The sequence below is a fragment of the Canis aureus genome, chromosome 21 (genome assembly GCF_053574225.1).
Source record: "Canis aureus isolate CA01 chromosome 21, VMU_Caureus_v.1.0, whole genome shotgun sequence".
Classification (NCBI taxonomy): domain Eukaryota; kingdom Metazoa; phylum Chordata; class Mammalia; order Carnivora; family Canidae; genus Canis; species Canis aureus.
The window spans coordinates 17,562,187-17,587,411 of NC_135631.1; the positions used below are offsets into that span (position 1 = coordinate 17,562,187).

The following is a 25,225-nucleotide window of genomic DNA, read 5'->3' on the forward strand; positions in this document are numbered from 1 at the left end:
GGCCTCCTCTCCCAGGCGCCCGCGGACCCCGACGGCCGTGCGCGCGCGCGCTCGTTCTCTCGCGTGCGTACGGCGCTGCGCCCCTGCAGCCAATCAGGCCGCGAGGTCGCCGCGGTCGCCGGGTCGCGCGCACGCCCTAGCGCGGAGTGGGGGTGGGGGCTGTGGGTGAATGGGAGAGTGAGCGGGGGCGGGCGCGGCGGCGCGAGCCGCATGAATGAGAGAAACGTGCCCCGCGCGAGACGTCGCGCGCGTCCGGGACGGGGAGCCAATGGGAGCGCTGGGAGGGCTCGAGACCCGGCGCTGAGGGCAACGGCCGCGCGCCGGCTCGAAGGCGAGCGTCGCCAGGCGGGAGCGCGCGTAGCAGGGCGGGCGTGGAGCGTGCGGGGGCCGCGCGCGGCCTCTCAGAGGCCGGACGGCACTGCCGGGAGGCGGCGGCGGCGGCGGCGGCGGCGACGGGAACCGCGCCGGGGGTGAGTGCCGGGGACACCGGCCCCTGCGGAACCGGAAGTGCCGGGCCAGGGAGGTGGGAGGGGAGAGTGACCTCTAGGGAAGGGGGACCGAGGAGTGGGGACGTGGGTTGAGGCCCCGTTCCTGCCCCGGGGCCGGGCCATCCAGCTGCGGCGGGACCCGTGGGCCCCGGAAACGGACGACGAGTAGAGGCCGGGGCTCCGCGGCCGCCGGGGCTCGCCCGGGACCTCCGCGCCTGGCGCCGGGCCGCCGCCCCTTCCGCCCCCGGCCCTGCGCCCCCGGGCTCTGCTGTCGCCCGCAGCCTCCGTGGGGGCCCTGCGGCCGCCGATTCCGCCTCCTCGGTCTCAGCCTGCCTCCCCCGTGCGGCGATTCCCTGCCCCAGCTCCCGGGTGGGGACGGGGTGCTGTTCCCCTTTCAGCTCCCCGCATTTCAGATCCCTGGCCCCCTTCTGCTGATACTTATTTTGGCTCAAGCCTTCGTCCTGGTACCTGTTCTCTCCCACCCGTCCGCTGCCTCCCCTGCCCCCACCGGCTGGCCGCTCCGTGCTTTTAGTACTTTGTACTTTTTGCCAGCGGAGCTCGGATGCGTTTGCCAATATTTCACCTATAGGAATCCCTTCGTGGGACAGGGAGGTGGAAAGCGTTTTTACCCACTTGGCCAAATGAAAACACGCTAATGAGAAGTAAGAAAGTGACTTAAAAGTTACAGAAAGAGGTGTAGGATCGGGTGTTATACCCTAGACCTTTTTTTTTTTTTTTTGCGTTGGATTTTTCACTTCCTGGTTAATGCCATCTTGTCTAGGTTGGTCTTCTCTTCACATCCCTATCTTTTTTATCCCAGTATCCCTTGTGCTCTATCAGATCTCTTCAGAATGCTCGTTGTCACCCATTTTTAAATACCCACCTAATGCCTATAAGAATTGTATCGCCATGTACGTGGCTACTTGTGTATGTAATAACACCCTTATTAAACTTCTGCTTGACTCCAGCCAACATCTTGACACGCGGATTATACTTTGTATTCAGATTTACTCTTGCGCTGTTACATTACTTATTTCCACAAATGTTGAGCTCCTGCTATGGGTGGTACTGCTGATTTCCATTCACACCTCTAAGGTACCTACTTGTATTAAACCTTAGCGCTGTATGTTTTCCAGTTTGTTCTCTATATATGTATTTCCATTCCATCGATTACTTTGTGCCTGAATATGTCCTACACATTCTTGTACACCTTTCTCCTGCTGGTCGGGATCCAGACTGCTGGCTGTAATGAACCATGCTCACCCTGCAGTCTCATCCCTACTGCCCAGACCACATTCTTCGGCTAAGACTTGGTGTGTCTTTATTATACCCAATACATTGTTCGGTTTTTGTCTTCTCCGTTCTAAAGTGTATTCCCTAAACACTTCAGATGTTGATTTCTTGGGTTTCTCAGTACCATACTCCCCAAACTGTATGGCCTTTTATGATCCTGCCTTCCTATGGCAGTATTAGCCCATGTCATTTTCTTCCTGTCAGAAAGTATAATCTGAAATAACATATAGCGTCTAAATGGTATTATGCAGTCTAGGTAAAATCGAAGCAGTGCAGCTTTCCATCTTCTCTACTCTTAGGGGTTTTGAGGGGAAAGTTTACTTTGATAGTACTGTCCACAAATCAAGAATTTCCTTCTCATTGTTCACAAAGTTACTTAGGCCCAAATTGAGCAGGTTGGGCTTTGATTCCTATAGAAACTGAGCGTTAAATCACAAAATCAGGGGCTAGAGAGGATTTATCTTTTTTTAGGCCTTTTACAATTTCTTGTACTCTCTTGAGTGTTAACTCTATTATAATATTGCCATTTGGCCCCCTGATACTCTGTTTAACATTTTTAGGAGAAAGACATGCATCTTGAAAGAAGGTGCCATGCTACGGGAGAAAGTAATGAATTCCGGGGCACACTTGTATTTCACTAGCTGAACCTCCTGACCTATGGATTTCTGCCATTGATATTAAGAGAAATCCTGGATGGCTTGGGTCAAATAAACTTTTATTTTTAAACTCTAACTTGAGTAAAATTTTTGGTCTGCACATTGCGAGATGCAGTCATTGGGCAAGTAGTGTAGTGGATGAAAAAGTGGTAGAAAGGCTTTGTGTTGGCAAAGGGGCATGTGAACTCTGGTTCTTAACCTGACTGCTCAAGTGATTAAGTAGATTGGCCTCAGGCATTCTCTAGCCTTCAATTTGATGGAGTGGGGTAAGGGACTGTGTCACCAGATAATGTGAGTTAAGTGCTTTGAGATCACTAGATGAAAAGCATCCTATAAAATCCAAAGTGCTGCTGTTATTTGGCTCCTACCATCAACAGAAATAATTGTTACTCTGAATCATATGGGGAGTGTGGGGGCTCAGTTGACTTCTGATGGGCCAATGTAGGAATACATTGTTGAATGGGGAAGAAAAGGACCAGCCCCTATGGTTGACTCAGTTTCTCAGAGAGAGCAGCTACCTTTTAGTTCAAGGACGTTTCTCAGCTAGGTCCTTTCATGGATTATTCCAGCAGACCAGAAACTCAGCCTCTGCCTCTTCAGGGTTATAACTAAAAAAGCATAGAGAGATAAGAGACCGAGACATACACAGAAGGGAAATGAGATATACTGTCCTAATTTTGAGGTTACTTTTTTCATTGTTGCAATAAATACTTTTTGTCCAAAGAGAAGTATGTTTTCTAGGACTGTTCTTTTCTGTTGTGCTGTTGTTTGTTTTTAGGTTTTGATATTCATGGTATTTGTTACTGCCCATTTGTGTCAGGTGCGATGCACCCCTTAATAAGAGCTTGTTTTTGGGCAGCCCGGGTGGCTCAGCGGTTTAGCGCTGCCTTCAGCCAAGGGCCTGATCCTGGAGTCCTGGGATCGAGTCCCACGTCGGGCTCCCTGCATGGAGCCTGCTTCTCCCTCTGCCTGTGTCTCTGCCTCTCTCTCTCTCTTTCTCTGTGTCTCTCATGAATAAATAAATAAAATGTTAAAAAAAAAAAAAAAAGAGCTTGTTCTTTGATGACCTCAGGCTAGGTGAAGCCACGTTCTTCTCTTTCCAGTATGAACAGCACTTAGAAGGGTGAAGGATTCTGAATCCGTTGTACTCCCAATTCAGAATTCTTTTTTTTTGTTTTAATTTTTTAAAAAGATTTTTATTTATTGGGGGATCCCTGGGTGGCTCAGCGGTTTGGCGCCTGCCTTTGGCCCAGAGCGCGATCCTGGAGTCCCTGGATTGAGTCCCGCATCGGGCTCCCTGCATGGAGCCTGCTTCTCCCTCTGCCTGTGTCTCTGCCCACCCCCCTACCCCCACCCCCACCCCCGTCTGTCACGAATAAATAAATCTTAAAAAAAAATTTATTTATTCATTCATTCATTCATTCATTCATTCATTCATTCATTCATTCATGAGAGGCACAGAGAGAGAGAGAGAAGCAGAGACACAGGCAGAGGGAGAAGCAGGCTCCATGCAGGGAGCCCGATGCGGGATTCAATCCCGGGACTCCAGGATCGCGCTCTGGGCCAAAGGCAGGCGCCAAACCGCTGAGCCATCAGAGCTGCCCCAGAATCCTTTCCTATGTGTACTTAGGTGAAGTGTATGGCATAAAAAGGCATTTTTTAAACAGAGTAGCCTGTGGGGTGTTGTCCTTGATGGTCTTAAGAAATTCTCTGAAAGAATTTATCTGATAGAGATATTTGTGTTTTTCCCCCCCCAGGTGAAGCACTGTAACCCAGTTGAATTCTGCATCTAGAAAGCCCAAGACTGAAGAAGAAAGATCAAAGACATTGACTAACCTGGAAACAGGGACCTCTTTGGAACTTTGCTTTCATCCACAGTACCCTTGTAGAACTATCCTTGAGTGGAATTGATTTCTTCATCTTATTTTTGCGCATTGGGAAGAACATGGCTACGGGGATTTTACGTTTCCCTTTAGTTTTGCATGAACCCGATTGGAAACGGAGCCCTTAAAGGGCTTGGGAATAACAAGAAGAGATTGAAGACAGGCTTGCTCCTATTCTCTCTCTCTCTCTTTGTTTTCCCTCCCCTGTGGAAGAAAAGGATTTACAACTGAACCTTGTAACAGCTGCTGCCCAGCTTTAGCCATCAAGAGAAAATAAATAAAATTAAACCACCATTGCCAGACAACAAGCCCTGAAGTCAAGGTGTGGGAGTGGTGGCATTGAGAAAACTGCCTCAAAGGGACAAGGACTGCAGTAAAAACAGCTTCTCTTTAAAACTGGAGAGGGCCTCTGGTTCCCTTTTGGATTAAAATAGAAACACAGGGTGCACCTCTTTTCCGTGCAGCTCATACCTGGTGGAGTGTGGTAGTCGTGGAGGTGTTCAAGTGTCTCCTCCCGAAGAACCTTTCCTGCCTGACGTGTTCTCCCCTACCCTGACATTCTCCCCTTTGTGCCCTTCGAAGACTTGCCTCCATCCATGAGCTATTCCCTGATCTGTCTGCCGGCCCATGGTGTCCACCTGCAGCCATTTGCATGTGTACAGCCTACTTTGTCTCCAGTTTTTAAACTGTACAAGTTGTGCTTCTTAATCTCTCCGTCTTGCCTTGTTCTGGGGAGGTGGTTATTCATCATTTGGAATCACCTTTCCCCCTCCCATGTGCTTTTTTTCATTTGAGACCTATTGACCTTTGGTTTTCTTCGGGAGGGGGAAGGGTGATAATTTTAAATTTCTGTTTCCCTGGTTTCCTTCTGTATTCTTCTCCGGTGTTTCCCTCGTCCCATTTTCTTGTCTGTTCTGCCGCTGTGTGGGCCTGGGCTATGCGGCAGGGCAGACCTCCCATCAGAGCTCCAACATGCCCGCAGAGTCTGGAAAGAGATTCAAGCCCAGCAAGTATGTTCCGGTCTCAGCAGCCGCCATCTTCTTAGTGGGAGCCACGACCCTTTTCTTTGCCTTTACGTGAGTTTTTTCCCAGTGGTGGTATTGGGTGGGTTGGTGGGGGGTGGTGGTGGTGGTGGTAGTGGTGGTGGTGGTGGCTCATGGGACTTGGAGGTATTTGGCTCCTGAGTTTTGCTAGTTACTTGCCACGTGCCTGGGCATCTTGATGTCTGATAGAGGCAACAGCAAATCTCAATGACGTGGTAAGCAGAGGGAGAAAAGGCCTATCTTGTCTTGTTACAAATTTTACTGTACTGAATCCTCTCCCTTCCTTGGGAATTACAGATGTCTTTGTGTTTTCCTACCCAGCTCTCCATCATGAGATGATTGTGAACTAGGAAGGAAGTAGGAGGAAACCATCAGAGAGGCTTGAAGCAGCTTAAGCAATTGGTTCTGTGAGAGAACTAGACTAGAGGAGAGGTTTTTTAGATGGTAATGGCTTTTCCTCAGGATGTCTGAAGCTGAGCAGACTGGAGAATTGCAGAATTGATTTAGAAGATATACCAAGGAGACAGCTGGGCTTTTCCTGTTGCTCAGATGGTTTTCTCTGCACTCTCATAGCCGAAGCCTGGACCAGTGAAGGCCACTGGGAAAGGGCAGGTTTTATTTAGGAAGAGTCCTGGCAGGCTGCCTTCACATCTCTTCCTGCTAAAGGCATGGCAGTAATTCCTCCCTGGTCCTGTTAGGAAAAGCAGTTGGCATTGAAAGGTTTCCTGCTTAGGATAGTCAGACTTTGTTCATCTGGAGGAGACTGATTTATCTTTCCTCTTCCCTCAGTATTTTAGCTGTTGACCACCTGGCCTACCTCTTCGCCGTTACCTGTTTATTTTATGAATTAACATGTAGCAGGTTTCTGAACCTTAAATTGTTGAGTCACCGAGTTAGTGTTCTAGTCGTAGCTCTTGGAACAGAGCATGCTAGATTTTCTGGGGAGCTCACTTTGCTGTGATTTCAGGCTCACACCTAATTGTGAGGTGCTGTGTAGAGCAAGGGGAGGTTGCTGGGAAGAGGAAGGAAATGGATGAAAGTGGCAGGGAATATAAGCAGTTTGGACCCACTGAAGGTGAATGAAGCAGGAACTGCTGGGGAGGGGGCAGTTACTGTTATGGGGAGAAACCTAAGAACAGATATTAAATCTGAGGAGAGGAGGAAACCCCTCTCCCTTACCGTCCTAAATTGAGCTGCAAAAAAAAAAAAAAAAAAAAAAGGATCCCTGGGTGGCGCAGCGGTTTGGCGCCTGCCTTTGGCCCAGGGCGCGATCCTGGGGACCCGGGATCAAGTCCCACGTCGGGCCCCCTGGATGGAGCCTGCTTCTCCCTCTGCCTGTGTCTCTGCCTTTCTCTCTGTGTGTGTGACTATCATGAATGAATAAATAAAATCTTTAAAAAAAAAAAAATTGAGCTGCAGATGTCAGAAGGAATTCTAAAAGATTTGGATTGTTTGGCCAATAGAGTCAACAGAGTAATGATTTTTTCTGTTTAGTTTTTAAACAAGGGAAAAAATGGATCTCTTATCTTAGGTATGAACATCATCCTTTTTACCTCTGGAGGGGAGAGGTCATGGATTCTTTGGCCCCCAGCTCTCCAGCCTGAGCATGCCTGTCGAGTCCCTCAAGGATCTAAAGCAGCCCTACTCTTTGTTGTACTCTTCTTTATCTGACTTTCCCTTATAGTTTTTTTTTTTTTTTTTTAAGATTTTATTTATTTATTCATGAGACACACAGAGAGGCAGAGACACAGGCAGAGGGAGAAGCAGGCTCCATGCAGGGAGCCCGATGTGGGACTCAATCCCCAGACTTCAGGATCATGCCCTGGGCCGAAGGCAGACGCTAAACTGCTGAGCCACCCAGGGGATCCCTTCCCTGTATAGTTTCTTTCTCTTACTTAAATTCAGTGTGTTTAGTGTTCTGTCCTTCACATATTGACTATCAATAAGGAGATGTGAGTCTTCAGTCTTAGTCTTGTTTTGGTTTCTGCTATTGTGGTTTATAAATAGAATCAGCTTTTTTATTTTTTTTTAAGATTTTTAAATGTTTAATCTCTACACCCCATGTGGGGCTTGAACTCACGACCCTGAGATGGAGTCACATGATCCACTGACTGAGCCAGCCAGGCGCCCCTAGAATCAGTATTTTAACCAAGGGACATAAGGGATCTTCCATATATGGGATCTTCCCTGTCCCTGGGGGTTGAGGGTGCTGTGTCAGGAGGGTGTTGCAAGACCAGGTCGACACCCTTAGGCTGCTTGATTGAAGGGGAGGGCCTGTTTTACTTCAAAAGGCAAGGCCTTTGGGAAGCTAGGAAATCCAGGGACTGACAGAGCCGTCTCTCTTCCATCCCATCTGTTCTTGAGATACGGCAGGCAGAGTCGTCGTTCCTATTTTGTTAATCTGAAGCCATTGAAGTGCTTGGCTGGTTATACCAGTTTTGCCACAAAGAGTTGTCCTGACATAGGCATTTTCTCCACTGATAGTTGAAGCTATTTAACCTACTTTGTCATTCCCTGGTGCCAGAAAAATAGGGGCCCCCCCTTATTCCGTGGACTCTCAGCCCCAGGAAACAGAATTTTGGAGGACAATAATGGACTTCAGAATTACTGCCTCTAATCCAAAGCTAGAAGAGACTTCATTCACAGCTAGAGTTTCCCCTGGCAGTTTCCGCAGGACCAGTTTCTGGGCTTTTTCCCTCCTAGGGGCTCCCCTACCCACTGCATGGAGACAAACGCCCTGTTTATCTCTTAGCTCTTGGTACCTGTGAAATGCTCATCTTTTCTTTTCCAGCTGACCACAGTAGTTACTCTCTAAGTGTATATCTGAGCTGAGCTGCCACTGTTGTCAGAAACTGTTCCCTCCCAGGTTTTTTTTTTTTTTTTTTTAAAGATTTTATTTATTTATTCATGACAGTCACACAGAGAGAGAGAGAGGAAGAGACATAGGCAGAGGGAGAAGCAGGCTCCATGCAGGGAGCCCGACGTGGGATTCGATCCCGGGTCTCCAGGATCGCGCCCTGGGCCAAAGGCAGGCGCCAAACCGCTGCGCCACCCAGGGATCCCTCCCTCCCAGGTTATATCCCTTTGAGGTTCATTCCGTGGAGAAATCCCCATCCGCCACTCCTGTTTAAAACTACATACAACCTAAAAAAGAATTTCTGGTTTCAAGTAGAGAGACAAGAGGAAGTCTCTCTTTGTTTTGTTTGTTTAATATTTTATTTTTAAGTAATCACTACACCCAACGTGGGTTCTGAACTTAGAACCCAGAACTCCAAGATCTCTTGAGTCGTATGCTTTACCGACTAAGCCAGCCAGGAGCACCAGAGGAAGGCTCTTGTTGAACCAACTCCTGTTTGGGGCCTCAAATCTGTAACTATTCTGTCATCCTCTTGCTCTTTTCACCAGGCTATAATGGTCTGTTCTTACATCAGTCTGAGTCCCAAGTGGGAATGACTTTGGGACCTAGAGGATTGGAAGTAGGAGGGAGAGTCCGTTCAGGTGGCAGGCATAATTAGTGGAGGAATGTAAGCTTCGACTCATTAGGAACAATTTATCCTTGCTGTTTCCCAGGCAGGTAGGGAAAGCTGCAAGCAGAAATTATCAGCTGAGTTTGGTCACCAAAAGGTGATCTGCCCTAGAGAAGCTTAACTACAACAGTTGAGGCCGTGTCTCCAGATCCCTGATCCTTCCCATTCACTGAATTTGAGTACCAAAATGAAGGGGGAGAGTTACGGGGAATTCTGTTGGGGAAGGAAAGTGTCTGCTAAAGTAACCCTTCCCCTCCCAATTAGATCCTAGACGTTGTGTTTAAGATAGTGGGTCTGGATCCTCATTTGTTGTAGTTTAGTCCTCTTCTGTGATTGGCAGGGGTCGGGGGCAGTGCTAGGTAAGAGGAATCAGCACTTTTGGGGGTCAGGAGACTAATTTTGGTGAAGTCTGTTAACCTTTGTGAATCTGTTCTTTGTAAAATGAGGGAGTTGACTGAGAGCACGGTGACCCTTTTTCCAATGAGATTGTGTGTGGAACCCCAGTGTGTAAACATGAGAGGACCAGAGGAGGCTGCTCTGGTTCAAGTGAGGCTGGTGTGTAGAGGCCCAGCCACTTGGTATCTCTTTGCCTCCTTGCGGACTCCAGAGTCTTTGTTAGAGCTCCCGGCAATGCCATTTGAAATAAATCACTGTATTGCCTCCCTAAAATCTCCTTGAGCTCTGAGTTAAATCAGCCAGTGTCTCATTGTGTGTCTATTTCTAAAGTTGGTAGGGAGGCATAGTGGTAAAATCTCTGCTGCAAGTGGTCCTGTATGAGAAGGTTAAAAGTCAGGGTTGTCCAGAAATCCATGATTGTCTTTCCAGTGTCCCATCCCTGAGAGAGCTTTTCTTCTCTTCAGTTTCTGCTTCTGGCTCCTCCCAACCCTTTTACCCACAGAGTTGGGCAACCTCAGTGCCTCTCCCTTTGGTCCTTTTTTTTCTTGACTGCAGAGGTGCTAGCACCTGATTTGAGTGGGAGCAGCCTCGTGATTTAGGGCATTAATTGAGCAGTGGATGTTCCTTTTACTTCCCACGTTGTTTTCTCATCCAGGAATAAGTGCCCAAGTCCTACATCTTGCACTCAGCTGCTTGAAAGTGCATAAGACACGACAAATCAAATATTTTAAGAGAAATTTACCCACCTAAGAGGGGAAGAATTGTTTTTGCATGGAATCTTGAGGATCCCCAGGGGCAGGAAGTGGGCTTTTCATTCCATCCTGGCCTCATCAACAAGGAACACTAGCTATGTGCTAGGCATGGGCGGACAGCTTAGACTTATTCTTTAGGAGCTTAGCACCTCTGTTTTAAGTGTTCTTGAATTTCTAGTACCTCACATAGGGGAAGTGGAATTAGGGATGATGTGGAACTGGAGTGATAATTGATGATGGTGATAGTAATGTGTTGGAGGGGGCATGCCTTTGAACCGGTGAATGCTCAGTATTAAGCTAGCTGGTTTATTTATTTTTTTAAAGATTTATTTATAGGGATCCCTGGGTGGCGCAGTGGTTTGGCGCCTGCCTTTGGCCCAGGGCGCGATCCTGGAGACCCAGGATCGAATCCCACATCGGGCTCCCAGTGCATGGAGCCTGCTTCTTCCTCTGCCTATGTCTCTGCCTCTCTCTCTCTGTGACTATCATAAATAAATAAAAATAAAAAAAATAAAGATTTATTTATTTATTTATTTATTTATTTATTTATTTATTTAGAGAGGCAGTCAGAGACACAGGCAGAGGGAGAAGCAGGCTCCATGCAGGAAGCCTGACTCGGGACTCGATCCCGGGTCCCCAGGATCACACCCTGGGCTGCAGGCGGCACTAAACTGCTGCGCCACTGGGGCTGCCCAAGCCAGCTGGTTTAAAGAGAATTTGAGGATCTTTTTAGATGTTCTCCCCTTCATTCTTCTATCTGTATTATGAAGCTAAAGTAACAAAATTGGAGAGTTTGCTGTAGATTACCTAAGGCTACATAGGGAAGTATTGATTGAGACAGGATTAAGATCCAAAGTTTCATGACTCCTACTTTTTCTTACCAACAACTTAACCATTTTTAAAAGTTTATTTCTTTTTTAAAGTCATCTCCACGCCCAGCATGGGGCTTGAACTCACCACCCTGAGATCAAGAGTTCATGCTTTTCCAACTGAACCAGCCAGATGCCCCAGGAGTGTGGGTATTGAAACCCACTCTCTGAAACGGGAGTGCTGGATGGGTGGGCAGAAGAACCTGTTCTTCCTGGGTTGGTATAGGTCTGGGAGTCTCATCAGTGAGTCAGCCAGCCTTCTGGGCTATAGCCACTCCCTGTGCTTTGGAGCTCTGTGATTATTGCCATAGGCTGAGGACCAGCCCTAACAGCTCCTCCTCAGCCCAGGCCTCATCTCCTTTCATCAAAGGCAACAGATTCAGACAGGCTACTTGGAGTGGTCACCTAGGAATTTGGCAAAGTACTAAAGCAACAGCAAGCCTCCCCTGGAGCCAAGTAGTAGAATATGGGATGTGGCAGGAACAGACTCTGCTCCTTCACGTCTCTCCTTGGTGGGGTGTTCCCTTAGCTAGTATGAAGTCTATAAGTAGTGGGTCCTAGATTTCACTCAAGGGGCAGATGCTGCCTGGGAAATGGAATTGTTTGCATCATTTCTATTTTTTTTAAGATTTTATTTATTCATGAGAGACAGAGAGGCAGAGACATAGGCAGAGGGAGAAGCAGGCTCCCTGCAGGGAGCCCGATGCGAGACTCATTCCCAGGACCCCAGGATCACTACCTGAGCCAAAGAAAGGCAGACTCTCAACCACTGAGCCAACCAGGTGCCCCATTTGTATCATTTCTAGATGCTGCTACTGTGAGGGTAGCTTTGTTTTGACAACAGATTCTAGAACTGGATTGTAGGATTACAGACTTCAGCTGGGATGAGTCGATACCAAGAAGGTTACAGGAGTGGGGCTCCTGGCTCACTCAGTTGGTGAAACATGCAACTTTTGATCTCAGGGTCGAGCATTCAAGCCCCATGGTGGGTGTAGAGATTACTTTAAAATCTCGGGGTGGGGGAGATTGCAGGGGTGACGTTCATTATACAGGGATGGGTGGGTGGCAGCCTACCCAAGAAGTTGGGTGATTTTCTTCATTTGGAAATGCAGAAACTGAAGGAAAAAATGGGGTCAGAAAGACTGCCATCTGGGCCTGTAAGGGGCTGACATCTCATTCTCTCATCTTAGTTCCCCTCAGGGATCGAGGAACCTTTAGTGTGTCAGAAGCTCAAGAGGCCATGGTAGCTACAGTTGTCGTCAGTTCTAGGAATGAGGTTTTTAAATCATGGGCATCTCAGTGTTCTAAGGATTTAATTTCTTTTTCCCTTCTAATTATCTTCCCAGGCTGTAGGAGTCAAGTGAGTCACCCTTTCTCCTCTTCCCCTGGCGGAAATCGAAGCGACAGCTAAGTGCTAGGGAGGGGCTCTGACCTGGATGACTGGTTTTCAGTTTCTGTCCCTCCCTCCTAAGGAGCCTGGGAGGTCAGCCTCTGGGTGGGGCTGTATGAGGACTCTTCTTGCTTGTATTCTACCCCAAACCCTGCCAGAGTATGGGAACATCTTTTCTGAAGCAGATAACCCCCAGAGGCAGAGGCTTCTTTGGGAGGCGTGGATAGCGTAAAACTAGACCTGGGACTGAGGGTCTGTTTTCCTTTGAAATCAGTGCCTACCTCGCTTCATTATTTTGTTTCCAATTACGTACTCACCTACCAAGGGAAGCAAAGAGTTAATTGATATTTACTATCTAAAAAGCCTGTGCAATAAATATTTACTTACTTTTTTTTTTTTAATGAGTGGCTAAATAGAATTTGAATAAATAGATGGAGGTGGTAAAGACTCGTGAGATGCTTTATGACGGTCAGTCTTGTCTCTTATTAGTTTATATCTGATTAAGGAGCTCAATTCCTGTGAATTGTCCTGAATCACTTGTTCAGGGCTGTGCTTTTTGTTTTGATGGAGACAGATCTCTCTGAACAGAATCCAGGACTACTGTGGATTCATTTTCCAGACTCATTTGTTGTGTTATTCTCCTGGCCACTTCTTTCTTTCTTTCAATGAACTCTTCCTTTACTACTGGCTGGTTTAGATAAAGGGGACAAGGACAGATGCTGTCCTCATTCTGGAGATTAAGTTCTCAGCCACAAAGCAGATTAGGGCATTTAGCCACTGTCTTGTAAGAGGAAGTTCTTCGTGAGCTGAGATAGGAGAACGGGCATTTGATAGTACTGACAAAGTGATCAGCACGTCAGGTGTTTTGAAACTTCCAGCTCCCAGGAAATCAGAAAGAAAAGAGTTCTTTTTTTTTTTTTTTTTTTTTGAAAAGAGTTCTTATAGCATTCCTACTTAGACTTATAACCTGAGAGAAACTGAGCTTAATCCTCGACTAGAACACCCCCTGCTTTTTTTGGGGGGGGGTGTCAAAGAAAAGTTACCTAAAGCATATCTCTTGATTTGGACCCTGTGGAATATTGAATATGTTTGGCCAGTTTCTTTTTTCCTGTAGGATTTAGGGCTGATTTGATTTGCTCCCTCCTATTTTCCTCTCTGCTACTTGTCTGCCTCATTTATAGACCTCAAGAGATCTAGTTCTGTGTCTTGATATTCCTACATATCAGTGTGTGGGCCCCCTGTCCGCCTTGAGAACCAGCTTTTTGTTGAATAAAAACTCCCAGGAATATCTGATGCAGTGAATAAATTTTAGGCAGTGGAGAGTGGTTGAAAGCCAGCTGGAAAGAGGGAAGGGGAGCCAGAGAGGCAGGTGGTATCCCGTGCTCTGCGCCAGTGTACAGGTCAGTGGGGCATGGCCGAGATCCAGCAGCCTCGGGCTGCGCAAGAGAGGGGAATGTAGCTGGCGTCAATTACACACTCAGTCCCTAGCTCTTATGCCTGGCTAAAAAGAGATAAGGACAGATTCTAAAATGTGGAAAGAGCCACAGGGGAAGAATGAATCTGAAGAACACAGACCTCAGTAAAAGGGGTTATGGTAGGAGAGATTCTGAATTTCGTACCTTGATCTAAAATGAGCATTTCTGTGGGGAAACTAGACCCAATTGTTGGGAAGGATGAAGATCATTTGAGACAGCAGAGATGAAATACACGTAATTTATAGGTATGGGGACTGAAACTTTCAGATTTTTATATGGTCGGTGTCCCAAATGTTAGGGGCAGCCCCTCATTTTCTTTGTTATCTGTGCAGCTGTCCAGGACTAAGCCTCTGTGTGTCACCTGCAGTGCCCATCTACAATGCGATTGTTTTTCTCTTTGTGCTGGCCAACTTCAGCATGGCCACCTTCATGGACCCAGGGATTTTCCCTCGAGGTAAGAGCTCCCTCTCCTCTCTTGGAAACTCCTCAACTACCTTTCAAATATAATGGTTTTTGGACATGTGCATTTAATCCTGGGCCTTAGGACTCTGGGGGTTGTGGGATATGTCTGTAGTCTCATGATGAAAAGCTGGTCAGAGTCCTCCAGAATAGGTGTCATAACTTCTAGTCCTCTTAATTCACTTTGGGTCAAGTTTTTGATTTTCAGTTGCTCATTGAGCAGAGATTCATTTTGAGCATATGGGTCGGGCAATGATAATCTAAGATGAATTAGACAGTTATAATAGTGTGGTGTGAACTGTAGTGGAGGCATGAACGAGGTTCTGTGAGACCATATAAAAGGGTGCACTTATATCTGCCCCCATTAAATTGGGGAAATGCTGCAAGGAGGACACAGGAAAGACTTCGAGTGGAGGATGGTAGGGAAGCACATTCTAGGCCGAGGAAGCAGTACATGCCACTAGTGCTGAGCTCAGTGGGGTGGAAGATAAAGCTCATGGTCGGGCCAGAAGGAGTAGGAGGTAAACAGCCAAATTGTGGAAGACTTTATGTACTAAATTAAATAGATTACATTTCTTCCTTTGGACAGCAAGAGATCTTTAACTGGAGGAATCACAGGATCAGATTTCCTTTACAAAAGTCATTCTTGTAAGAATGCACAGATACCTTTTGGGAGGCGATTGCAATAATGTAAACCAGATGAGAACTTGAATTCAAGGCTGGATTTAGAGATTTTTTTTTTTTTTTCAGTAGACTCAACAGATTTCTTGACGACCATTTGTTTATTGGGGGAGAACGAGAGAGTGAAGGGATTGTTTCGGGTAATCTCAAGGCACCTAATTGGGAAATCAGTTGGATGCTGATTTTTAGAAACCAAGATAGGGGTTACAGGAATGTTGAACAGGTTTGGAGGGAAGATAGCCTGTTAGACACGCTGAACTTGAGGTAGTATGGATCATTCAGGTGCAGTTGCCCAGTGACCATCAGGAGTCAGACTCAGAGACCTTGGTCTCAGAGGCTTCAGCCATGTGGTGTTTGAAGGAACAGGAGTAAGATTGTCTAGGGAAAGTAGAAGAAGATGAGGAAAGAACCAAGGTCAGATCTGACCAGTATTGGCTGAAGAGTTACCTGCTAGAGGGAGGACGTACATTCCCGTGCATGTCGGAGGGGTTAAGCTTGCAGAAGAAGCAAACTGTTCTAGCAGAAGAGGTGAGGGTCAGAACTGTCCTAAGAGGTAGAGAGAAGTTGATAAGGGTTGTTGCTGATAACTAGTATTTCTCTCAAACGTGAAGGTAACTTCTAAGAGTGAGGTGTGGATAGGGATGGCAACTTTGGAGAAATGAGGTTTTCCTGAGATCATTGTATTCACAAAGCCTGTATCACTGTGCTTTATTTGTAACTTCTTCTTTTTTTTAATTAATTAGTTAATTGTATTTGTGGCTTCTGTCTCAAAGATTAGTTGAACCAAAGGAACGTGGAGTCCCTCAAGCCAAGGAGGGCTATTTTTATTAATTTTTTTTCAAGGAGGGCTATTTTAATGAGCTTTTAATGTTTATATATTAAATATTTATTGATCTATATGGAAGGCATTACCGTGGTCATTTGGGATAATTTTTTTAAAGTTCTTTGTTTTCAAGTAGCTCAGTCTATAAAGAAAGGGAAGACATTTATATGACTGAATATCCTATGCTGGGCTAAGTTGTAAGAGTAAAGAACCGTATAGAAGAGAAAGTGCTCACTTCTGGTAGATAGTGGTGTGGAAAGATCAGAAATTTTAAAATAAGTAGCACTGTAATTTTTTTCCTTTAAAAGAAAACTTTTTTTTTTTTAAAGATTTTATTCATTTATTCATGAGAGATACACAGAGAGAGGTAGAGACACAGGCAGAGGGAAAAGCAGTCTCCATGCAGGGAACCCGACGCAGGACTCGATCCTGGAACTCCAGGATCACGCCCTGGGCCGCAGGTGGCGCCAAACCGCTGCGCCATCAGGGCTGCCCTTTTTTTTTTTTTTTAATCCCTGAAGATTTTATTTATTTATTCATGAGAGAGAGAGAGGCAGAGACACAGGCAGAGGGAGAAGCAGGCTCCCTGCAAGGAGCCCAATGTGGGACTCGATTCCAGGACCCTGGGATCACACCCTGAGCCAAAGGCAGACGTTCAAGCACTGAGCAACCCAGACGTTCTAAAAATAAAATTTGTACACTGTAGTTGAGAAGGCAAGTAGTGCCCTTTAAGTTTTGAAGTAGGATCATGAGTTTTTGATAATTGAAATAGAAAGGGCATGCAGTTAAGGAGAACATCTTGAGCCAGCAAACAACACTGAAATATATAGGGAATTAATAGAGTTGGGGAAGATCCTCCCCTAGGGAAGGGGTTTGTGCATGGAAGGAAAGGTTGCTGTTAATTCCTCTCTTGGATTGCTATAGTTTTTGTGTACTTGTAGATGTTGAACTATTATGCAAGCTCATTATATATGTGCTTTGATATGTAAATTATTTCTTTAAAAATACGTTCATAGTATATAAAACCAAATGTCAGCATACCCGTATCAGAGCTATCTCTGAGTCATATTCTCTTGAACTTCATTGCCAGTGTGTTCCCATAGTGTTGTTGTATGTAGAGCTGATCTCACGGTATTAGTTACTAGTTCCTGTTCTCTCTTCCCCAGTAGACTGAATTCCTCGAAGGCAGTAGCTTTATTTTTATTTTATTTTATTTTATTTTATTTTATTTTATTTTATTTTATTTTACTTTACTTTACTTTACTTTACTTTACTTTACTTTACTTTACTTTATTCTATTCTATTCTATTCTATTCTATTCTATTTATTTATTTATTTATTTATTTATTTATTTATTTATTTAAATGGCTGTATTGCTGTATTTTAAATATCACTGCATCCTTTGTGCCTAGTACAGGTCTGGCATAGTTGTATTTTAATTGAGTTTTCCTCGCTACAGCTGAGGAGGATGAAGACAAGGAAGATGACTTCCGAGCTCCTCTTTATAAAACAGTGGAGATTAAGGGCATCCAGGTACGCATGAAGTGGTGTGCCACCTGCCGTTTCTACCGTCCTCCTCGATGTTCCCACTGCAGTGTCTGTGACAACTGTGTGGAGGTAAGAACCCCAACTAGGGGAGTCCTGCATGCCTAATCTGGGTAATCTTCCTACCCATTGAGTAAGAATTGAATCCTCTGTGTTCTGGGCCTTGGGTACAGTATACCCTTGGCTGACTATCTGGACTGTGTTTTAGCTCTGTCCATGAGTGTTAACATCAATGATGTAAACATGAGAGGTAGAGCATAAATATTCTTCTGTTATAGGAGGGACTCTAAGTGAGAATAGGCTTTCCCAACTCTAGCCTTCCTGACTCATCTTTTTGGTGATTTGTCCTGGACTTGTTGTGTTATCTCTTGCATCCTCTATATCGTGCTGTTGCATTCAGATCTTGCAGCTATATTTCTCTCCGTGCTTGTTCTTCTGCATCCTCTTTTATTTTTTAACCCTTTTTCCTCAATCAGTTTTTACTTAGCTGTAAGCAGTTGCCTGCCAGGCTTTCCTTCTAGGCCTCTTTTTCTCATGAATCTTGATGTTTTGCAAAGCCTCTGATATTCGTCCCTTTCAGAGTTCCTTAGTTATATTGGGTAAACTCTGAGAGGGGGCCTTGGCCTTTGATCAGCCTCTAGAAGGTCTTCCCTTGCAAGATTAAAGTGCCTGAGTCTATGGTTAATTTGGAACTAAACGGTGAACATGATTGCTTATTACTGAAAGCAGCCCTTCAGTTCTGACATTTGGTCCCCTTCTTGACACAAGTGATGCAGGGCTGTGGTCCAAGGATGCTTCTCTTTGTTTCTCTTTTGCCCATAGGAGTTTGATCATCACTGCCCGTGGGTGAACAACTGTATCGGTCGCCGGAACTACCGCTATTTCTTCCTCTTCCTCCTCTCTCTGACAGCGCACATCATGGGTGTGTTTGGCTTTGGCCTCCTTTATGTCCTCTACCACATGGAGGAACTCTCAGGGGTCCGCACGGCTGTCACGTATCCTTCTGTGGGTTGTGGACTTGGGAGTGGGGAGGAGGAGGAAAGTCGAGCGCTGTGGTAGCAGAGGGTCAAAGGGAAGGTGGCTCTTGTAGGGGACGGGGATGGCGAGATCATGCTGCTCTGTTCTCCTTGATTCTTTGGCTTTAGAATGGCAGTGATGTGTGTGGCTGGCTTATTCTTCATCCCTGTAGCTGGCCTCACGGGATTTCATGTGGTGCTGGTGGCTAGGGGCCGCACAACCAATGAACAGGTATGGGGAGAAGTGATGGGAGACCCCCTGTAGCTCTGGGCGTGTGAATTTTTGCCCTCTGATGAGAGTCTAGTGGAGTGCTTCCACAGATGGATGTCTGATGAATACTTTTCTTTTTTTCTTTTCTTTTTCTTTTTTTTTAAGATTTTACTCATTTATTCATAAGAGACACACAGAGAGAGAATCAAAGACACAGGCAGAGGGAGAAGCAGGCTCCATGCAGGGAGCCTGACATGGGACTCAATCCTGGGTCTCCAGAATCAGGCCCTGGGCTGAGGGTGGTGTTAAACCGCTGAGCAACCCGGGCTGCCCCTGATGAACAATTTTCATGATGAAGTATCCGTGCTTCTTATGAAAGCACGAGAACAGAACCGTTTCTTAGTTAACGGACATTTGCAGAATGCTCACTGTATACTGGATGGTTTGAGCTCCAAGTGTCTAGAAACAATAGTAGACCTGGGCCAGCCCTCAGAAAGCTCATAGAGCCACTTAAAGGGAAAGGCTTATTTTTGTGTTTATAATAAAGCTGACCTTACCTGCTTCCTATTATGTGTATCATCTTAGTTTTCAATATTGAGAGAGATGTGTATCCCTATTCCACATGAGAACACTGATGTGCAGGATCAGATAGCTACCATGAAGTGGCCCTAGGATTCGAACTCAAGGCCCTGACTCTGGAGTTCCCATTCTTAATTAAGCATCACGATTATAAGCTTCTTTTTTTTTCTTTTTTTTAAACGTTATATTTATTTATTCGAGAGGGAGGGAGTGAGGGAGGGAAAGAGACACAGGCAGAGGGAGAAGCAGGCTCCATGCAGAGAGCCTGTTCTGGGACTCGATCCCAGGACTCCAGGATCACACCCTGAGCCGAAAGCAGACACTAAACTGCTGAGCCGGGATCCCTGGGTGGCGCAGCGGTTTGGCGCCTGCCTTTGGCCCGGGGCGCAATCCTGGAGACCCGGGATCGAATCCCACGTCGGGCTCCCTGCATGGAGCCTGCTTCTCCCTCTGCCTGTGTCTCTGCCTCTCTGTCTCTTTCTGTGTGACTATCATGAATAAATAAATAAAATCTTAAAAAAAAAAACAAAAAAAAAACTAAACTGCTGAGCCACCCAGGGATCCCAACGACCATAAGCTTCTTGAAGATGGAGTTGTGTTTTACTCATTTTTGTATTTCCCAAATAGTGGGTGCATAATAATTGGTTATCAATTTGTGTTTTGGCCTTTGGAGGTCAAGGTCCATCATCTGACTGATGTGGCCCGTTTTTCCTTCTTCTAGGTTACGGGTAAATTCCGAGGCGGTGTGAACCCCTTCACCAATGGCTGCTGTAACAATGTCAGCCGTGTGCTCTGCAGTTCTCCAGCACCCAGGTACGCCCAGCCCATTGGTCGGGTGTTCACTTTGGGTCAAAATATTGGTCTTTGAGCTTGTTCTAATATGCAGGGGGGGGTTGGATGGGAGACTGCTGTTTAGGGAGGGTTCTTAAAGACCGGAAAGTGCCTGTAAGGGAGAGCCATGGTATCCTTTAGTGGATCCCCTGAATTCACTTAGTATTCTTCGGGTCTTATGGTTACTCTCCTTTGAGAGTTGATTTACCCTAGAGGGGCTTGAGCTAGGGATCTGCCTTGTCTTGGTGCAGTTTTTCAGGGAATCTAAGAAATCAGTTCAGTGATGAGCTTTCCATGGTCTTGGTCAGACTGTTCTTGTATCTGTAAAAATGCTTTACACAAGATAGGCAGCCACTAGATATTTTAGAATGAATGAAGGAAAGCCCTCTCACTCTTGACACTCAGGTATTTGGGGAGACCAAAGAAAGAGAAGACAATTGTCATCAGACCTCCCTTCCTCCGACCAGAAGTGTCAGATGGGCAGATAACTGTGAAGATCATGGACAATGGCATCCAGGGAGAGCTGAGGAGAAGCAAGGTGAGGAATGTAGGGAAGTAAAGGAGGTAACTTGGGGACTTTCACGGCAAAGGGATGGAAACTTGCTTTCAGTTGACATTGCCCTTACGGTGTTTCTCAATTTCTGATAACTTGTGTTAAAAATTACTTAAGTGTAGGGGTGCCTGGCTGGCTGAGTTGGTAGAGTGTACGACTCCTGACCATGGGGTTGTGAGTTGGAAGTCCTGTGTTTAGTGTGGAGTTACTTTAAAAAATTTTATTTTAATTGCTTAAGTACGTATCTTCTTTTTTTCCATTAGATTGTCAGTCCACTGACAGTAGAAGTTAAGTCCGTTCATTTTCATGTCTTCACAGGATTTAATATAGCAGCTTGCAGATGATAGGAGCTCAACAAATTGTTGGTGGAAATGAACAAATAAGTGACAGGATTAAACCCTTGTTGAAAACTTTCATCTGTTGTCATCCCCCGAATGGCTCTGGTCTCTTATCTTCTAGCCCCAGTTTAGAAATACATAATTGTTGCCCCAGCATCCCTCTCACAGCAGTTTAATACTTTTCAGTTATCCTTACCCTAGTTCTCCAAATCTGATTTTCCCTCATTTACTCAGTCTAAGGGGAGCTTGGAGGTCACGGAGAGCCAGTCTGCAGATGCTGAACCTCCACCTCCTCCGAAGCCGGACCTGAGCCGTTACACAGGGCTACGGACGCACCTCACCCTGGCTGCTAATGAGGGTAAGAGCAGTGGCAGGAGCAAGATTCCTGTGTGCTGTGGAGAAGACAGGCAGGCAGGGCTCAGGAGGTGCTCCTCACAGTGTGCCTGAGAACACCCAGCAGGTGGGCCATCAGCCACTTTGGACAGCTGCGGGGAGGGCACTTAGCTAGTGGCAGTGGAGTGGACTTTATTTATTTATTTATTTTTATTTTTTATTTTTTTTAATTTATTTTTTATTGGTGTTCAATTTACTAACATACGGAATAACCCCCAGTGCCTGTCACCCATTCACTCCCACCCCCCGCCCTCCTCCCCTTCTACCACCCCTAGTTCGTTTCCCAGAGTTAGCAGTCTTTACGTTCTGTCTCCCTTTCTGATATTTCCCACACATTTCTTCCCCCTTCCCTTATATTCCCTTTCACTACTATTTATATTCCCCAAATGAATGAGAACATATAATGTTTGTCCTTCTCCGACTGGCTTACTTCACTCAGCATAATACCCTCCAGTGGAGTGGACTTTTGTGGGGAGGGACCTATCAGTGTTTAGATAGACCAGCAAACATCCTAGATGTGTTTGGCACATTTTCTGACTCTGAGTTCTGGGCCTGTATGAGTCTGTAGTCTTGACTGCAGCCAAATCATGTTCCTGGGACCTTTCTGTTGCTGGTATATCTATTCCTACCTTGTTGTCCCTCTGTATTTTAAGGAACTCTGCCCAGGTTAAGAGAACAGCTTATAAAGTGGTGTCTCTGGGCCTTTTTTCCTGCAGATAGCAGCCTCCTGGGCAAGGACAGCCCTCCCACACCTACCATGTACAAGTATCGGCCGGGCTACAGTAGCAGCAGTACATCAGCTGCCATGCCTCATTCCTCCAGCGCCAAGGTACTGAGCACTGTATAGGAAGGAGGGTTGTGATGTGTGTCAGCTGTTCTGGGAAAAAGAATATCGGAGAAGGGAAGGAAGAGGCAAAGGGAAGGGGAAAAAAACCAAAGACATTTTACTGACTGTTGGCATTAATGGGATTGAATCTCCTTGACAGTGCGTCCTTCATCAGAGGGAGTAACGTAGCGTACTAGGTAAAAGCACTGATCACAGCATCATAACTGAGTTCAAAACCCATCATGGGCGAGTTAATTAACCTCTTTAAGCCTCCTTTTTTGCATTCTAAAGTGAGATACTATTTGTTCCAACTTGTGGGTTTGCTTTAGGTATTGAATAAGAGAATGAATGCATGTGAGAGTTCTAAGCATGTTGGCGGCACATACCAAATACCGGTTTTGACTGAGTGCTTGGGCTCTGGAGCCCAGCATCTGTCACAAGAGGAGGAGCACTAAGAACATGCTTTATTTTCTCCCTCAGTTGAGTCGTGGGGACAGCTTGAAGGAGCCAACCTCAATTGCAGAGAGCAGCCGCCATCCCAGCTACCGCTCAGAGCCCAGCTTGGAGCCAGAGAGTTTTCGTTCTCCCACCTTTGGCAAAAGCTTTCACTTCGATCCACTATCCAGTGGCTCACGCTCCTCCAGCCTCAAGTCAGCCCAGGGCACTGGCTTTGAGTTGGGCCAGTTGCAATCCATTCGTTCAGAGGGCACAACCTCCACCTCCTATAAGAGCCTGGCCAACCAGACACGCAATGGAAGCCTATCTTACGACAGCCTGCTTACTCCTTCAGACAGCCCTGATTTTGAGTCAGTGCAGGCAGGGCCTGAGCCAGACCCACCTTTAGGCTACACCTCTCCCTTCCTGTCAGCCCGGCTGGCCCAGCAACGGGAAGCCGAGAGGCACCCACGTTTGGTGCCAACCGGCCCAACACACCGAGAGCCCTCACCAGTCCGGTACGACAATCTGTCGCGCCATATTGTGGCCTCCCTCCAGGAACGAGAGAAGCTGCTACGCCAGTCACCCCCACTCCCAGGCCGTGAGGAAGAACCAGGCTTGGGGGACTCAGGCATTCAGTCAACACCGGGCTCAGGCCATGCCCCTCGTACTAGTTCCTCCTCAGATGATTCAAAGAGATCACCCTTGGTCAAGACTCCACTGGGACGCCCAGCTGCCCCCCGTTTTGGCAAGCCAGATGGGCTAAGGGGCCGGGGACTAGGTTCCCCTGAACCAGGCCCAACTGCCCCGTACCTGGGCCGATCTATGTCTTACAGCAGCCAAAAAGCCCCAGCTGGTGTCTCTGAGGCAGAGGAAGTAGCCTTGCAGCCATTACTGACACCCAAGTAAGTATGTACGTCCATCCTGAAACTCAGTGGACTTAAAATTAGCATAGGGTCCTACAGAAGATAGCACGACTTCCCTTGGGTGCACATGGACTCAGAGGTGCCTGCTTGTACATAAGCTCCTTTCACTCACTCCAGCTGCCTTCCTGGCTATTCCTGTTAAGAGCCTAAAGATTCATACTTTTGTCTTAATCCTGTCTTCCCAAAATGTACGTATTTGCCTGAGAGTCTATATTTAAGATAGCTGCTGTTGCAGAGAAGGAATAAAGAGCGGAGATAGGGCATCAGGTTTGTTTTAAGCAGGGCAGTGAAACAGGTGGGAATGTTTGGGTAAGAAAGTATGTATGTAGGAAAAAAAGTATGTCAGTTTGTTCTCATGACCTTTAAAACTGTCCCTTTTCTGTGTTTGTGTCCCACTTCCTGACGCCTATCTCTTTCTCTTCCCAGAGATGAAGTACAGCTCAAGACCGCCTACAGCAAATCAAATGGGCAGCCCAAGAGTATAGGCTCAGCTTCCCCTGGCCCAGGCCAGCAACCTCTCAGCAGCCCCACAAGGGGCGGAGTCAAGAAGGTGTCAGGGGTGGGTGGTACCACCTATGAGATTTCCGTGTGAGCCTTCGGCACCTCCCTTCCCCCCACGCCTCTGCGCCTACACCAAAGGGCCCCAGGTGGCCACCTTCCTTTCCTCAAGGGGCTCCCTTCCCCTGCATGGACATTTTTTTAAACCACCGATTCCAAGAGGATGAGGAGTGTTTCATAAAATGCAGCGGGGTTGGGGAGTCGGAGAGTTGGGGCCCTGAGACTGGGGTAGCAACCCCCTTCACCTTTTAAGACCTTCCCCCTCCTTAACCCCTGGACCAGACTCAGTGGACATTTGTGCAATTGCTCGCCCTGGAGGGAACCAGATCATTTTTAAACCAGAAATAATTTTTTTTATTATTGTTACGGATTCTATTTTTTTCCTCTCTGCGTTACCAGGTGTGTGTGTACATATATATATATATATATATATATATACATATATATATATTATAAATATCAAAGAAATTCTATATCTATCCTGGGATGGGAAAATGAGGGAGGGATATGTAGAAGGAGGGGTATCTTACTCTTCCCATTCCGCAGACCAGCAGGAAAGCAGCGGGGACATCCATCAAAGTCTTCCTTTTCCCAGTGGTTCCCTCTCTTTTGTCCCAGTTACCAACTGAGGAAAGTGTACCCCCTGGTGTGGGTGCGTAGTGATCAGGAAAGAAAGCTCTGGAGAGGCGAGTCTGGGGTCTTGGTCAGAGGAGGGAAGGACTTGGAGAGGAGAGTTAGTTTTCTAGGTTCATTGGCACTTAGCTTCCCCAGGAAAGGGGTCACAGCCCCATGACTTTGGTGGTGGTGGGGAGATCAGGAAGAGAGCTTGGCTGAGCTCCAGAAACAATATTGGATAACCTCCCCCTTCTTGGGGGAGAGGGATTAGGGTGGGCCTCCCTAGTCCCCTCAGAGCCTTCCCCCAACTCACATGGTTCACATTATTTTTAAATCCAAGGCCGGGAGAGATGAATCCAAAAAGCAATATTTTTCATCACATGCCAAAAACGGGATAGAGAGAAGGAGTGGCAGGCCTAGGCCCCTCCGATTGTCTCTTGGGGGTTACCCCTCAGCCCACCTCAGTATGGTGCTGGGTAGTGGGGGTACCTGGGTTCTAACCTCTAAATAGGGGAGACCCCAGCCTCTAGACAGAGGCCCTTTTATTTTTTATTCTGATTAGCCATTTTAAACCAACAAGGAATAAAAAGAAATCCTGATCTAACCAGCTCCCCCGACTTGTGTTATTTTGTCTGGTTAAGGCAGGGTGAATGATCTCTGGTGG

The 25,225-nt window shown here is 46.6% G+C and overlaps 1 protein-coding gene across 3 annotated transcripts; it reads left to right on the forward strand.

Annotated features, from left to right (window-relative positions):
- The first annotated feature begins 312 nt into the window (after positions 1–312).
- On the forward strand, positions 313–25,165 carry ZDHHC5 (zDHHC palmitoyltransferase 5). Of its 3 annotated transcripts, XM_077863339.1 has the most exons (12): positions 313–470; positions 4,195–5,396; positions 14,105–14,226; positions 17,195–17,352; positions 18,103–18,275; positions 18,426–18,528; positions 19,808–19,899; positions 20,323–20,455; positions 21,043–21,166; positions 21,918–22,030; positions 22,508–23,367; positions 23,815–25,165. In XM_077863339.1, the coding sequence occupies exons 2-12, from the start codon at positions 5,293–5,295 to the stop codon at positions 23,978–23,980; spliced, it is 2,148 nt and encodes a 715-aa protein (XP_077719465.1). In that variant the 5' UTR covers positions 313–470; positions 4,195–5,292; the 3' UTR covers positions 23,981–25,165. The 3 variants fall into 3 exon arrangements, with proteins under 3 accessions (XP_077719465.1, XP_077719467.1, XP_077719466.1); XM_077863340.1 differs by lacking the exons at positions 313–470; positions 4,195–5,396 and adding an exon at positions 11,837–11,892; XM_077863341.1 differs by lacking the exons at positions 18,103–18,275; positions 18,426–18,528.
- The last annotated feature ends 60 nt before the right edge of the window (positions 25,166–25,225 follow it).